Below are 13438 nucleotides of genomic sequence, written 5' to 3' on the forward strand. Positions count from 1 at the left end.
TAGCCCAGAAAGAGGAGGTCAAGTTCAAGAGACCAGAATCTGAGCAAAGGCCCAGGACATCCTTGCCCCACAGCACCCCCTAGGACCTCTGTACCAACCAGAAATAGAGGCCATCAGTACCGAATCTGTGCTCTCTCAAGCAAGCAGGGTCCCAAAGGACCAGAAAGCAAATGGGTAACATGTGAGTCCCCAGTATTGAACTTAGAGGCCTTCAGATAGAAGCCCTGCTCAGGGCACCCCTGCACCAAACAGTAATCTCTAACCATTAACCAATGCCAAAAACGTTCCAGCCACTCTCCAGAGCAGTTTCACTTGGGTTATTTCATCTTATCCTTGAAGTTCCCTGTTGTTATATTCATTTTTCAAAGATGAGTATGGGGAGACAGACACTACCTTGCCCTAGGTCACAGCTGCTGAGTGACGGAGCTGGGAGTCAGGAGTCATGACTTCAGAGCCTTCACCCACAGTGTGTGTGCCATGCACCTGTCAGTTCTCCCGGTCACACTTCACATGGGAAATGAAATGGAAAACCTTCAAGCAGCAACCCAGTGACACCTCGTTGCCCTTTCTCCCCCTGTAGCTACATCAGCAAGGTTGACGTGCTCAGTATCTTAGTCACTGCTGCCTATCGCTACGTGCCGTCTCTGGAGCAGATCTTGCAGCCGGCTGCCGTAACCAGGCTAAGGAACCAGCTTTTGGAGGCTGAGTACTACCAGCTGGGCGTTGAGGTGAGGCAAAGACGAAAGCTGCTTCTGCCCTCTGCAGGAAGTTGTCCTTGGTTAGCCTTGCAAATAGATATTGCCATGTCTCACAGGCCTGACCATCGGGAGGTATCCAGGGCATAAGCAGTGTTCCGGGCCGGGTGGGGGTGGGGGTGGGGCCTTGAGGGGAGACAGGAAGGTGATTAGCAGCAAGGGGATAGGCTGTACCTTGGGACTCCCAGGCCTGGATGTAAATGCCTCTCGCTAAAACGAGTCGTTCTTCCTCCAGGTCTCCACAAAAACGGGGCTTGATTCCACGGGAGCGTGGCATGCCTGGGGCATGGCCTGCCTCAAAGCCGGGAACCTCGCCGCTGCACGGGAGAAGTTCAGTCGCTGTCTGAAGCCCCCTTTTGACCTCAATCAGCTGAGTCATGGCTCAAGGCTGGTACAGGATGTGGTTGAGTACCTGGAGTCCACAGTGAGGCCACTCATAGCCCTGGTAAGAGCAGAGCCGGCAGGATGCCCAACTCTGGCAGAGAGACCCAGGAACAGTAATGACCTGGGGAAGAGGATCAGTTTACACCCAGCACACAGTGCTGGTCCTGGCTCAGAGCTGCCAGGCTTCCATTTTGTCTTTTCTCATTATATACAGTTAGAGAAGTAGCTGTATATGGTTAGATAAGTAATGAAGCCAAATTGAAAACCAAAAAAGAAGTGACAGAAAACATTTTTAGAAAGGTGAAAATCACATACACACAGTCCCATACTCAGACTAATCAATACTAGGATTTTGATGAATTTTCTGTGTTAGGATTTTGAATGAGATTGGAGCTACACTAGGTTATAGCATACAGGATTCTGTAGCTCTGCCTGTTTTCCCGTCCTCGGACAGGGCTGTGAGCGCCTGTGCACACCGTTAGATTTCTCTGGAAGTGGCTGCTGAAAGCTAAGTTCCCTTTTGGCTCTCTGCCGTCCCCTCAGCAGGATGACGACTACTTTGCCACCTTGAGGGAGCTGGAGGCCACTCTTCGGACCCAGAGCCTCTCCCTGGAGGTGATTCCTGAGGGGAAGCTCATGAACAACACCTACTACCAAGAATGCCTCTTCTACCTGCACAACTACAGCACCCACCTGGCCATCATCAGCTTCTACATGAGGCACAGCTGCCTGCGAGAAGCCCTGCTGCACCTGCTCAACAAGGTGGGCTCCTCCCCCCATGCACCTGGCACACTCACCTGTTCTGCGCTCCGGGGGGGGGCTGGGAACCCCCTCAACCCTAACCCAGTGTGAGGCTGTGAGAGCAGCTCTGGCAGAGTCGGGTCACAGTGGAAAACTGCCCACACAACTGTTATCCAATGAGTGTGAAGTCATGACCTTGATCCCAGATCCCCTCCCTGACTGGCAAGGGCAAACGTCATCCTTTCTCTCATAACACAGAGCAGAACGGAGTACAGATTGAGTCGCCCTGATCTGAACTGCTTGGGACCAGGTTTGTTGTGGGTTTTGGAAATGTTTGCATAGACCTCCTCGGTTGAACATCCCGCATCTAGAAATCTGATTTCTGAAATGCTCCAAAATTCAGTCTTCGACCATTGATGTCAGTAGTAGTCAAGAGTGTGTTCTCTGGAATCCGGTGTGGCATCTGTGCCTTCTGTAGACTCGGGCGTGTAGCATAACCTTGTGTGACCACACTGTATTTCACCTGGCCAGGGACGGCATCCAGAGTCATTACCTCAAGGGCTGGAAAGTACCCAAGGCACAGATCTCACAATGGAGCCCCATATATATGACAAAAGGAAAACATGCACTATTTTTTTCCTCTCACATCCTCTGCCATCCCACGGGAGGCAGACACCACTAATGTTCTTGAGAGCCACTGGTGAGCAGTCAGGACTCTTGTTTCACAGTGACCCTGGCCATTCCATTTTTACCTGAAAGTTCCATAACTTTCTGAGAAATTGCTCATGCATGTAAGATCTCATAGGAAACAACAAGGAACTCTAAGTCAACTTGTATCATTCAGATGCCCTGAATCAAAACAGCAGCCATCAGAAGTTTACAGACTGACCTTACAAAGGGACTTCAGAAATACTTGTGGAAAATGGAATGAAAAGATTATTTGGACACAAAAAAAATTTGAAATCTGTGCAAATGTGGGGTCTTCAAAAAGTTCATGGAAATGCATATTATAAAACAGATGTGCACTGATTTTCAATTATATTTTTACACCAAAATGAACATCTTTTAGTTGTATTTTCCAAGAACTTTTTGTGATACCCACCTATCTTGTAGGACTGCTCCAAGTGAAATCAACAGCTCTCAGATTCGTGATAACCGTCCCCCTCCAAGTCAGTGAATGCCCAGCTGCCTTCTCTTAGCTGCTAGCCAGCTCTCAAGAACACAGCGGAAGCCGTGTTGTTTGGAGTTTAATTACTAACATACGTCCTTTTCCTCAATTTATGAATGAGTTCAGAGGTAAAGATGCTCCCTCAAACACAAATCGAGATTGGAAATCGCCCAGTCCTTTCTCTCTGGCACCTGCCGTGCAGTGCTAAGCTGCTTACTTGCTTATCTCGGTAGAAGCTGACAACAGCATTTCCCCTGCTTTGCTTTGGCCAGAGCTAGGAATGAAGCCTTCCTTTTATCTCCTGTAATCACAGTCACCCTTGAACTGAAGTATCTTACCTTTATTCTCAAACAGGTAGACACAGGAATAAAAACATCGTAAAAACTGCACCTGCTTGCCAAGGGCGTGGAAGGTGTGCTGGAGCCAGCCTTTTCCCTCTGTTATTGCCTCTTGGCCCGCACTTTCTAACACGTAAATACACTCATGTTCTTGCCCTCCCTCAGAGACCTGCAGTGGATTCCCATGGCCACAGCACAAAGTCCGTATCCCTAAACTCACTACAGGGCTGTCCCTTATTTCTGCACTATATCTTCACTGCACATCCTAAATTCCAGGCTCATCCAATTACTTCACTTTTCTGATTGTGCCATGCAGTATCTTATCTCCGCATGTCTTCATGTGCTCTCTTGCCTATCCAGATTTCTCTACATCTCCTGGTTTTCTTGGAAAACTCCTGTTTGACCCCTTCTCAGATCCTTTAATTCAGTCTCTGTTGAACATTCACAGAACAATGGGATAGCAGTAATCACGTCTTCCTGTGCACTACCTTTGTATCTGTTACTGTATTTGTCCCACTGTGTAAGGACTGTAGCTGTTCGTTCATGATTGAGTCTTCCCAGCTGGACCAGGGAAGGCCCTCATTTTATTCATCTGTGTGTCGAGGCCCCTGGCCTGGTCCCAGTTATGAATGACCGAGCAGCTTGATGCGTGGGTGAAATGGAAGTTCTTAGGTGCTACTGTCTGAGGACTTGTGCCTTTCCTGCTTAGTTGATGCCCCTGTTCCTTAAAGTGTGGCCTGCAATGCTCAGCTTAGATCTGAGCTTCTCAGGGAGGAATAGCCAATATCAGAGAAGGGGCCCCAGGGGCCCCTGACCCTCACCCACTGTGGATGTTGTCAAAGCCCAGACCTGCCCACTTCTAAACAGCTCAGCAAACCCAGTGCTGCTCGGCCGGCATGGTGTACTGCCATTGAGTCGAGTCATCCTGTAGTCTCCAGTAGTTCCTCCTGTCCTTAAAAGCCTCAATGCCAAGATGATTTCTCTTTCTTTACTGTGACTATGGATTAGGAATTATGACTCAGGGTCTCTATGACAAATGGGCCTCAGAAGCAGAAAGGCTAATGTGTGTACAGTTTCCTGAGGGGCTGGTCTGGAGTGTTCAGCGTTTATCCATTCGGCTCACAAATATTTCTTAAATAGCCAAGGACTATTCTGAGCAATAGGAAGGCATACAGCACTGGGGGGCAGAGCAGGGGGGCATACAAAATTTTAAAAATCTTTCAAAAGGTTTGTGGAAGATGGAATTAAATGATTTTTTTAAAAAGATTATTTATTTGGGCCGGCGCCGTGGCTCAACAGGCTAATCCTCCGCCTTGCGGCGCCGGCACACCGGGTTCTAGTCCCGGTCGGGGCACCAATCCTGTCCCGGTTGCCCCTCTTCCAGGCCAGCTCTCTGCTGTGGCCAGGGAGTGCAGTGGAGGATAGCCCAAGTGTTTGGGCTCTGCACCCCATGGGAGACCAGGAGAAGCACCTGGCTCCTGCCATCGGAACAGCGCGGTGCGCCGGCCGCAGCGCGCTACCGCGGCGGCCATTGGAGGGTGAACCAACGGCAAAAGGAAGACCTTTCTCTCTGTCTCTCTCTCACTGTCCACTCTGCCTGTCAAAAAAAAAAAAAAAAAAGATTATTTATTTGAAAGTCACAATTAGAGAGAGGAATAGACAGAGAGAATCTTCCACCCACTGGTTTACTCCCCAGGTAGCTACAATAGCCAGGGCTGGGCCAAGCTGAAGCCAGGAGCCAGGAACTTCCTCCAGGTCTCCCATGTGGGTAGCAGAGTCCCAAGCACTTGGGCCATGTTCTGCTGCTTTTCCCAGGCCATTAGCAGGGTGCTGGATGGAAAGTAGAGCAGCTGGGACATGAACAGGTGCCCATACAGGATGCCAGCATTGCAGGTGGCACCTTTACCCCCTATACCACAATGCCAGCCTCAAAAGACATGAATTTGAAATTCATGTCTGCTTCTTTCATCATGAACTTTCATCATGAACTTTTTAAAACTCCTTGTATGCCTCAACTTTTTGCACTCAAATAGATTTATCTTTTAATTCCATATTCCACAAAGCTTTTGAGGCATGCTCATAGCTGCCCTCATGAAGCTCCCAGTATGGTAGGGAGAAAGACACTAAATGAGATAAATAGAATATACTGTGTAGCTGGTGAGTAACAAGACGAAAATAAAGTGAAGGCAAAGGCAAGGGTGGGTTGTGAAGTTATTGATGGAGAACTCAGGGAAGGCAAGACCAGAGTGAAGAGTGATGGCTGTGAGGACTGAGTCATGCAGGCAGGTGGAGCACAGGCCAGCATGGAAGAGTGCCCAGGGCAAAGGCCACTGGCTGAGCAGGGAAGGCTGGGGCTGGGGCAATAGCAGACAAGGTCAGGAAGGTAACAGGTCAAATCACGCAGGGCTTATAGACATTGGGAAGACTTGGACGTTGCCCTGAACATGAGAACCAGACTGAGCCCAGGAGGAGCAGTTGACTTAGGTCTTAACAAAACTGCTCAGGTTGACTTGTTGGTGTTTAACTTAGAAAAGAGGCAGGAGCAGAGGATGGCAGACCAGGGAGGACTGGTCTCTCGGACTAATCCTGGCAAGTGGTGATGCTGGCGTGAGCCGGCATGGTGCAGTGAAGGTGGTGAGAAGTCGTCGGAGGCTGAGTGTAATTCAATGGTAGAACCACTAGGCTCTGCTGGTGGATTTCATGCTGGAGTGTGCAGGGAAAGATGAGGCTAAGTTTTAACCTGAACAACTGGGAGAATGGGGTTCCCATCTGAGAAGGGGAAGAGCATGGCAAAAGCGGATTTCAAGGAACAACCAGGAAGGCAGTTGTTGGTATATTAAGTCTGGGAGGTACCAAGAGGACACGTTGAGGAGGTCACTTGATCTAAGCTGGATATGCAGCTCTGGAGTTCAGGGGGAGGGAACCGGCTGGAGATGGGGATTGAGGCGTCATCAGCTGATAGAGAGTGAGACTGGATGAAACCACCAAGAGAGTGAGCACAGACAGCAAAGGGGGCAGGCTCCTCTGAAGCCCGGGGAACGCTGGGGGATCAGCAAAGCAGACTGAGAAGCAGCAGCCGGAGACAGAGAACCTGGAGGCCAAGTAAAGAATGTTTTTCTCAGTTAAAAGTTAAAATTTACTTTAAAAAACAAAAAAGCACAAAAAAGAGTATTAAGGAGGAGGAAACCATCACCCATATCAAAAGCTGTCAATAGACCAAGATCCTCAGTTGTTGAGGACCAAGAGTTACCTGTTGGATTTAACCGGCTGGAGGTCACTGGTGACCTGAGGGGCAGTTTCAGTGGCACTATAGGCACAAGAAGCTAGATTAGAGTCGGGTCAGGAGAATGTCCCAGGAGAGAAATTGGAGAGTAGGAGGAAGGAGGGAAGGGGGGCAGTCACTAGAGGGGGTTTCTCGAAGGTTCCTGTGCTGCCCTCAAGGTCAAGAAGCACTGCTGGAGGGGCATGAGTGGAAGGAAACTTGCAGAGGGTCCCAGACAGTGCCAGAGCCGGGCCCAACACCTCGTTTTCTCTCCTTGGCCTGCTCTAGGAGAGTCCTCCGGAAGTCTTCATAGAAGGCATTTTCCAGCCAAGCTATAAGAGTGGGAAACTGCACACTTTGGAAAACTTGCTGGAATCCATCGATCCGACGCTGGAGAGCTGGGGAAAGTACTTGATCGCTGCCTGCCAACATTTGCAGAAGAAGAACTACTATCACATTCTGTATGAGCTGCAGCAGTTTATGAAGGTAACAGCGGCCCCGTCTCGTGTCCCCGATGCCGTGCCGTGCGTGGGAGGCTGAGCTGTGCGAGATGAGGGAGCTGAGGCTATCACTTGGTCCCTGTTCTTGCAATGTGACCGACCCCAGAGCAAATCCACGTTGCTCTGTAGCGTTGTTGAATAGAATTAGCATTTTCATCCTAAATGTTAAGGCAGGCTGTCATCTTGTCACTCGTGGCATTCTTCAGCAGTCAGGAGATGCTAAGGTTGAAAAAGAAGTCTGGTAGTTTCAGGAGGGGACAGCACGAGTGCGGAACCCACGAGGAATGATGGGAAAGTATCTCTGGAGAAAACGTATAGAGGGAGAAGGAGCAAGTTCCTCCCCGTCTGCCCGAGGGTTGCCCATCCTAAATCAGAGAGATTGAGTTGCTCCATGCCAGAGTGAGAGGGAAGCTGTTTAGATGGAGAACCAGAAAGATCCTTTTGGCAGGGGCAGGCGGTTGGCACAGCAGTTAAGACGCTGCCTGGAATGCCCACGTGTGCCATCAGAGTGCATGGGCTCCAGTCCTGGCCCCTCTCCTTCCATCTTCCTGCTATTGCACAGCCTGGGAGGCAGTGGAGATGGCGCAGGTGATGGCTCGAGTACCCAGGGGGGAGTCCCAGATGGAGTTCTCAGCTCATGGCTTCCACCCGGCTCAGCCCCAGCTCTTACAGGCATTTGGGAGCGAACCAGCAGATGAGAGTTCTCTCCGTGTCTGTGTCTGTCTTCCTCCCTTCCAAATAATTTTTTTTTTCTTTTTGGACAGGCAGAGTGGATAGTGAGAGAGACAGAGAAAGGTCTTCCTTTTTGCCGTTGGTTCACCCTCCAATGGCCGCTGTGGCCGGCGCATCTCGCTGATCCGAAGCCAGGAGCCAGGTGCTTCTCCTGGTCTCCCATGCGGGTGCAGGGCCCAAGGACCTGGGCCATCCTCCACTGCCTTCCCAGGCCATAGCAGAGAGCTGGCCTGGAAGAGGGGCAACCGGGATAGAATCCAGCACCCCAACCGGGACTAGAACCCGGTGTGCCGGCGCTGCAAGGCGGAGGATTAGCCTGTTATGCCACGGCGCCGGCCCAAATAATATTTTTAAATGTTTGTAAAGTATGCTTGTTTCAGATGTCTTTGGTGGTGGAACAATGTCCTACCCAAGAGCCCAGCCAATCAGTTCATGTTAGGACTGCCTGGGCCTTGGAGTGACTGACCGAAATAGCAGTTCAGCTGGGCTCAGAGTGGGTACTGGCAACCAGGCGTCATGGCTGGGAATCAGATCAGAATTTCCATCACGACCCACCTTCTGGCATCCCTGATCTCCGCTGACCTGAGCCTTCATTTTCCTGTCTAGGACCAAGTCCGGGCTGCCATGACCTGCATCCGGTTCTTCAGTCACAAAGCAAAGTCCTACACGGAGCTGGGAGAGAAGCTCTCATGGCTGCTGAAGGCCAAGGACCACCTGAAGATCTACCTCCAAGAAACATCCCGCGGCCCTGGGAGGAAGAAAACGACCTTCTTCCGAAAGAAGATGACGGCAGCTGACGTGTCCAGGTACTCGAGGCACGGGGAGCTCATGGTGTTCCGGTCGGTGATGAAGCTGCTCTGGCCCATTCCCTGAACCCTTGAATAAGAAGAGTCCAGAAGGAGCCATTGTGGGCCAGTTGTGGCATCTGGCACAGCTGGAAAGCCTGCCGTGGAGCAGACTGAACTCCAAACTCCCACCAGTACCCTGCGTCGCCGGGCCCCATCTTTGCCTCCTGCTGCTCTCTGCTCCCTTGCTAAGCTCAGTTGCTAGTAGCGCCACAGTCCGTCCTTGGCTTTCATGCTGGCTGGCCCCTTGCTTTGAGCACAGGATCTAAAGAAAACTCCACCCCACGCATTGCCCCCCACCCAGACTTTGAATAGCTACCTATTTGATGTTTGTTTACAGTTCCTCTCTCCCCTAGGTTCATATCTGTCTTGCCCTCTGCTGCTGTCCTGGCTTCTAGGTGCTCAGTAGACAGCGATTCATCCGGTGGCTGGAGCACCTTAACTATTGTCTACACAGGGCACCAGGCCACCTCTTTTCCTCTTGTCATAACCGCTGCGAGGGTAGTTTGGGTCCCTTTCCCATCAGCTTCTTCTTATGACTTCTCGGTCACCCAGCCTGTATCACCCCACCCTGGAAGCCCCTCACGAGGCTGGCGCGTGCTATCCTGTCACCACAGGCACATGAATACACTTCAGCTGCAGATGGAGGTGACCCGGTTCTTACATCGGTGCGAAAGTGCAGGGACCTCTGAAGTCACCACTTTGCCTCTGCCAACCCTGTTTGGGAATAACCACATGAAGATGGACGTTGCCTGCAAGGTGCGTGCGATGGCTCAGATTCAGACGCCAGGCAGATGTTCTCATCTTTCAGAACGTTTACTGCAACTGTGATTGTCTGGGAATTACTACAGTTAGATTTTGTGTGCTTTTCTTTAACTTTGTATTATTTATTTTTGTTTTGTTTGAAAGAGAAAAGATGCAGACAGAGATCTTCATCTGGCTGGTTCACTCCCCAGATGCCTGCAACAGCTAGAACCGGGTCAGGCTAAGCTAGGAGACTGGGACTCAGTCTGGTCTCCCACGTGAGTGGCAGGGACCCAGGGACTTGAGCCATCACTGCTGCCTCCCAGTGTGCGCATCAGCAGGAAGCTGGAATTGGAGCGGGGCTGGGATTTGAACCCGGGCACTCCAATATGAGCGGCAGGCATCACAAGTAGCCTGTTCCCCACCTGCCAGCCCCTCGCCCCTGCTTCAGTTGTTGGGTGGCTTCCTCACCATGGCAATGTGAGCCACAGAAAGCTGGGACCAAGCCTTTTCTTGTTTTTTTTTAATTTTATGGTTCTCATTTTTCTCATGATGCATTTTATACTTCAGTGTGTAGGTGCTTTATCATTCACGTGGGGCTTTTGATTTAATCTGGAAGCATTTTTGTTTTTCAACTATACACCAAGTCTGGTTTTAGTTTTTCTCCGTCATAACAAGGTACCAAGTATTGCATGTTGGCCACATTCTTTAAAATACATACAGATATAAAATGCACGTGCTGGCTCTTGGATCCCTAGCACCTGGCACTGAGTAGGAACTCAGTACATATTGGTTGAATCATTGAACACAGAGGCGTGCTTGTCCTTGCTCCAGGGCTTACTGCAATGACTCTTGCATCTTTGAGCATGTCCTCCTCTTCTTTTCAGGTCATGCTCGGGGGGAAAAACGTGGAAGATGGCTTTGGAATCGCATTCCGTGTTCTGCAGGTGTGACCCAGTTTATCCAGGATTACGCCGTGGGCCGTCAGTGCCCGGCCACTGTTCTGTGAGGAATTATTCCTCAGAAAATGTTTACCCTAAGAAAAGCAGATTTACACGTCTCTTAAGGGGGAAATCCAGGAGATGGGCGGTAGGGAACTGCGTCAAATTCATGGCTCTAGGCCACCTCGCCAAAAGCCAAATAACCAGTGACAAACTGATCAAAGGCTATCAGATAACTCCCCGAGGCCAGCTTTAGGACAGTTCCTTACCATTGCTCCCCTGCAGAACCACTGCTCACCCTCACAGGAGAGCGTGGCTGCCACTGGCCCCAACGCCTCCCCCTCAATCCTCTGTCTGCACAGGAGCTGGCTCTGAAGTACATTTTCTGTTCTTGGGATAAGAGGAACAAGGGGGGCTGTGGCACTGGGGCAGGAGCTGGAACAGGCACTAGGACCCCAAGGGGTGGCTTCCCCAAGCCCCTGTCACCACACAGACACCCCAGGAGCTGCACTGGGCATTGTGTGCAGCGTGCGTGTCTCAGAGGAGTTTGCACACGCCACCCACCACCATCGTCCTCAAGTCGTCTTCCCACGTTCCACCCTAGGACTTCCAGCTGGATGCTGCCGCCACCTACTGCAGGGCTGCCCGGCAGCTGGTGGAGAAGGAGAAGTACAGCGAGATCCGGCAGCTGCTCAAGTGTGTCAGCGAGTCAGGCATGGCGGCCAAGAGTGACGGGGACACCATCCTCCTCAACTGCCTGGACGCATTCCGGAGAATTCCGCCCCAGGTGCTCCGTCCCCTGCCTCGCATCCCCTCCCTCTGTTTCGGTGTCTGCACGTCCCTCTCTCTTTTTTATTTATTTATTTATTTATTTATTTATTTATTTATTTATTTGAAAGCCAGTGTTACACAGAGAGAGAAGGAGAGGCAGAGTGAGAGAGATGTCTTCCATCCAATGGTTCACTCCCCAGATGGCAGCAACAGCAGGAGTTGTGCCGATCTGAAGCCAGGAGCCAGGAGCTTCCTCTGGGTCTCCCACGTGGGTGTAGGGACCCAAGGACTTGGGCCATCTTCTACTGCTATCCTGGGCCATAGCAGAGAGCTGGATCAGAAATGGAGCAGCTGGAACTCGAACCAGTGCCAATATGGGATGCTGGCACTGCAGGCGGTGGCTTTACCCACTACGCCACAGTGCCGACCCCTATCCCCCTCTTTATGTTGCCATTCCCCATACTGTGCCTGAAACGCTGCAAGATGCCTTTATCTTTGTACCTCCTCAGTAATTATGGCCTCACTCTGATCAACCCTTCCCTGTAAAGAGAATTAATGGTTATGACCCTCTGTCCCCAGAAGGTGTCCCTCAGTGTCCCTTTGTCTGATGTGATGTGTGCCTGCACGTGTCCCTGCTGATGGAGTTGCGCTTCTCCCTGACTTCCTAGAGGTCAGGGTGGGCTAGCAGGTGACCTTGGAAGCCTCTCTCCCGCCGTGATTTCTTCATGGGGTGAGCAGAGCTGCATCCATTAGTGGAGGCCAAAGGCAGGCCTCTCGGGAGCTGTTCCTGCTCTGGAAATTCCCGAGCTCGCTGTTACCGTTAGTTTCCCTCTGTGGCTCTTCCAGCAGGACTAAGTCTAAAAAGGAAGGGACTGGCGTGGCACAGCAGATTAAGCTGCCACTTCGGATGCCAGCATCCCTTATCAGAATGCTGGCTCAATCCCAGCTACTCTGCTTCTGATCCAGCTTCCTGCTAACGCACCTGGGAAGGCAGTGAAAGATGGCTCAAGTGCTTGGGCCCCTGCCACCCATGAGAGACCTAGATGGAATTCCAGGCTCCTGGTTTCAGCCTGGCCTAGACCTGACCATTGCAGCCATTTGGGGAGTGAACCAGCAGATGAAATCTGTCTGTCTACCCTCCCACCACATGTCCCTCTACCTTTTAAATAAATGGATATTTTTTTAAAAAACTAAAGAAGGCCGGTGCCGTGGCTCAACAGGCTAATCCTCTGCCTAGCGGCACCGGCACACCAGGTTCTAGTCCCTGTCGGGGCTCCGGATTCTGTCCCGGTTGCCCCTCTTCCAGTCCAGCTCTCTGCTGTGGCCAGGGAGTGCAGTGGAGGATGGCCCAAGTGCTTGGGCCCTGCACCCCATGGGAGACCAGGATAAGCAACTGGCTCCTGCCTTCCGAACAGCGCGGTGCGCCGGCCGCAGTGCGCCAGCCGCGGCGGCCATTGGAGGGTGAACCAACGGCAAAGGAAGACCTTTCTCTCTGTCTCTCTCTCTCTCTCACTGTCCACTCTGCCTGTCAAAAAAATAAATAAATAAATAAATAAGTAAAAAAAAATAAAAAAGAGGAGTCAGGGGCCGGTGCTGTGGCTCAGCAGGTTAAAGCCATGGCCTGCCATGCCAGCATCCCATATGGGCACCAGTTCAAGTCCCAGCTGCTCCATTTCTGATCCAGCTCCCTGCTGATACTCCTAGGAAAGCAACAGAGGATGGCCCAAGTGCTTGGGCCCCTGCCACCCACCTGGGATACCGAGCAGAAGCTCTTGGCTCCTGGTTCCTGGCTTTGGCCCAGCCCAGCCCTGTCTGTGGCAGCCATTTGGGGAGTGAACCAGCACATGAATGATCTCTGTCTCCCCTTCTCTCCCTCTCTGTAACACTGCCTTTCAAATAAATAAATAAATCTTAAAAAAAAAAAAAAAAAGAGGAGTCAGGCAGGCTTGCCCACCTGGAGTCAAATGGCTGAGCTGAGACTGGACAAGACCCTTTTCCCTTTCTTAACTGCTTTGTTTGTGTTCTGCACAGGAGCTGGAGGGCCTGATCCAGGCAATACATAATGATGACAACAAGGTGAGCCAGTGTCTCCTACCCTGGCAATGCCCATGATCCCTTGGTCCTTACACTGGTTCTCTCCAACTTTGGATCTCAGTGTCTTTGCTGTCCAGAGGTGGAGCTAAGCTTGGATAGAAGGGTGCAGAAGGGAGGGAGTCGATGGGAACCAGGTGAACAATGGCTGCCACTTCCTCCTCCC

General features: G+C 51.2%; 1 protein-coding gene across 3 annotated transcripts in view; it reads left to right on the top strand.

Annotated features, from left to right (window-relative positions):
* Window positions 1-13438, top strand: part of ZFYVE26 (zinc finger FYVE-type containing 26) — an 82884-nt gene that overhangs the window by 59530 nt on the left and 9916 nt on the right. For 2 of the 3 annotated variants that reach the window (XM_062181787.1, XM_062181788.1), the window contains exons 33-41: window positions 581-728; window positions 991-1200; window positions 1683-1901; window positions 6937-7134; window positions 8487-8686; window positions 9343-9484; window positions 10357-10416; window positions 11015-11197; window positions 13213-13257. In XM_062181787.1, coding sequence (XP_062037771.1) covers window positions 581-728; window positions 991-1200; window positions 1683-1901; window positions 6937-7134; window positions 8487-8686; window positions 9343-9484; window positions 10357-10416; window positions 11015-11197; window positions 13213-13257 — 1405 coding nt within the window. The remainder of the gene's footprint in view (window positions 1-580; window positions 729-990; window positions 1201-1682; window positions 1902-6936; window positions 7135-8486; window positions 8687-9342; window positions 9485-10356; window positions 10417-11014; window positions 11198-13212; window positions 13258-13438) is intronic. The other variant, XM_062181789.1, reaches the window with a different exon arrangement.

Source organism: Lepus europaeus, chromosome 22 (assembly GCF_033115175.1).
Source record: "Lepus europaeus isolate LE1 chromosome 22, mLepTim1.pri, whole genome shotgun sequence".
NCBI classification, from domain to species: Eukaryota; Metazoa; Chordata; class Mammalia; order Lagomorpha; family Leporidae; genus Lepus; species Lepus europaeus.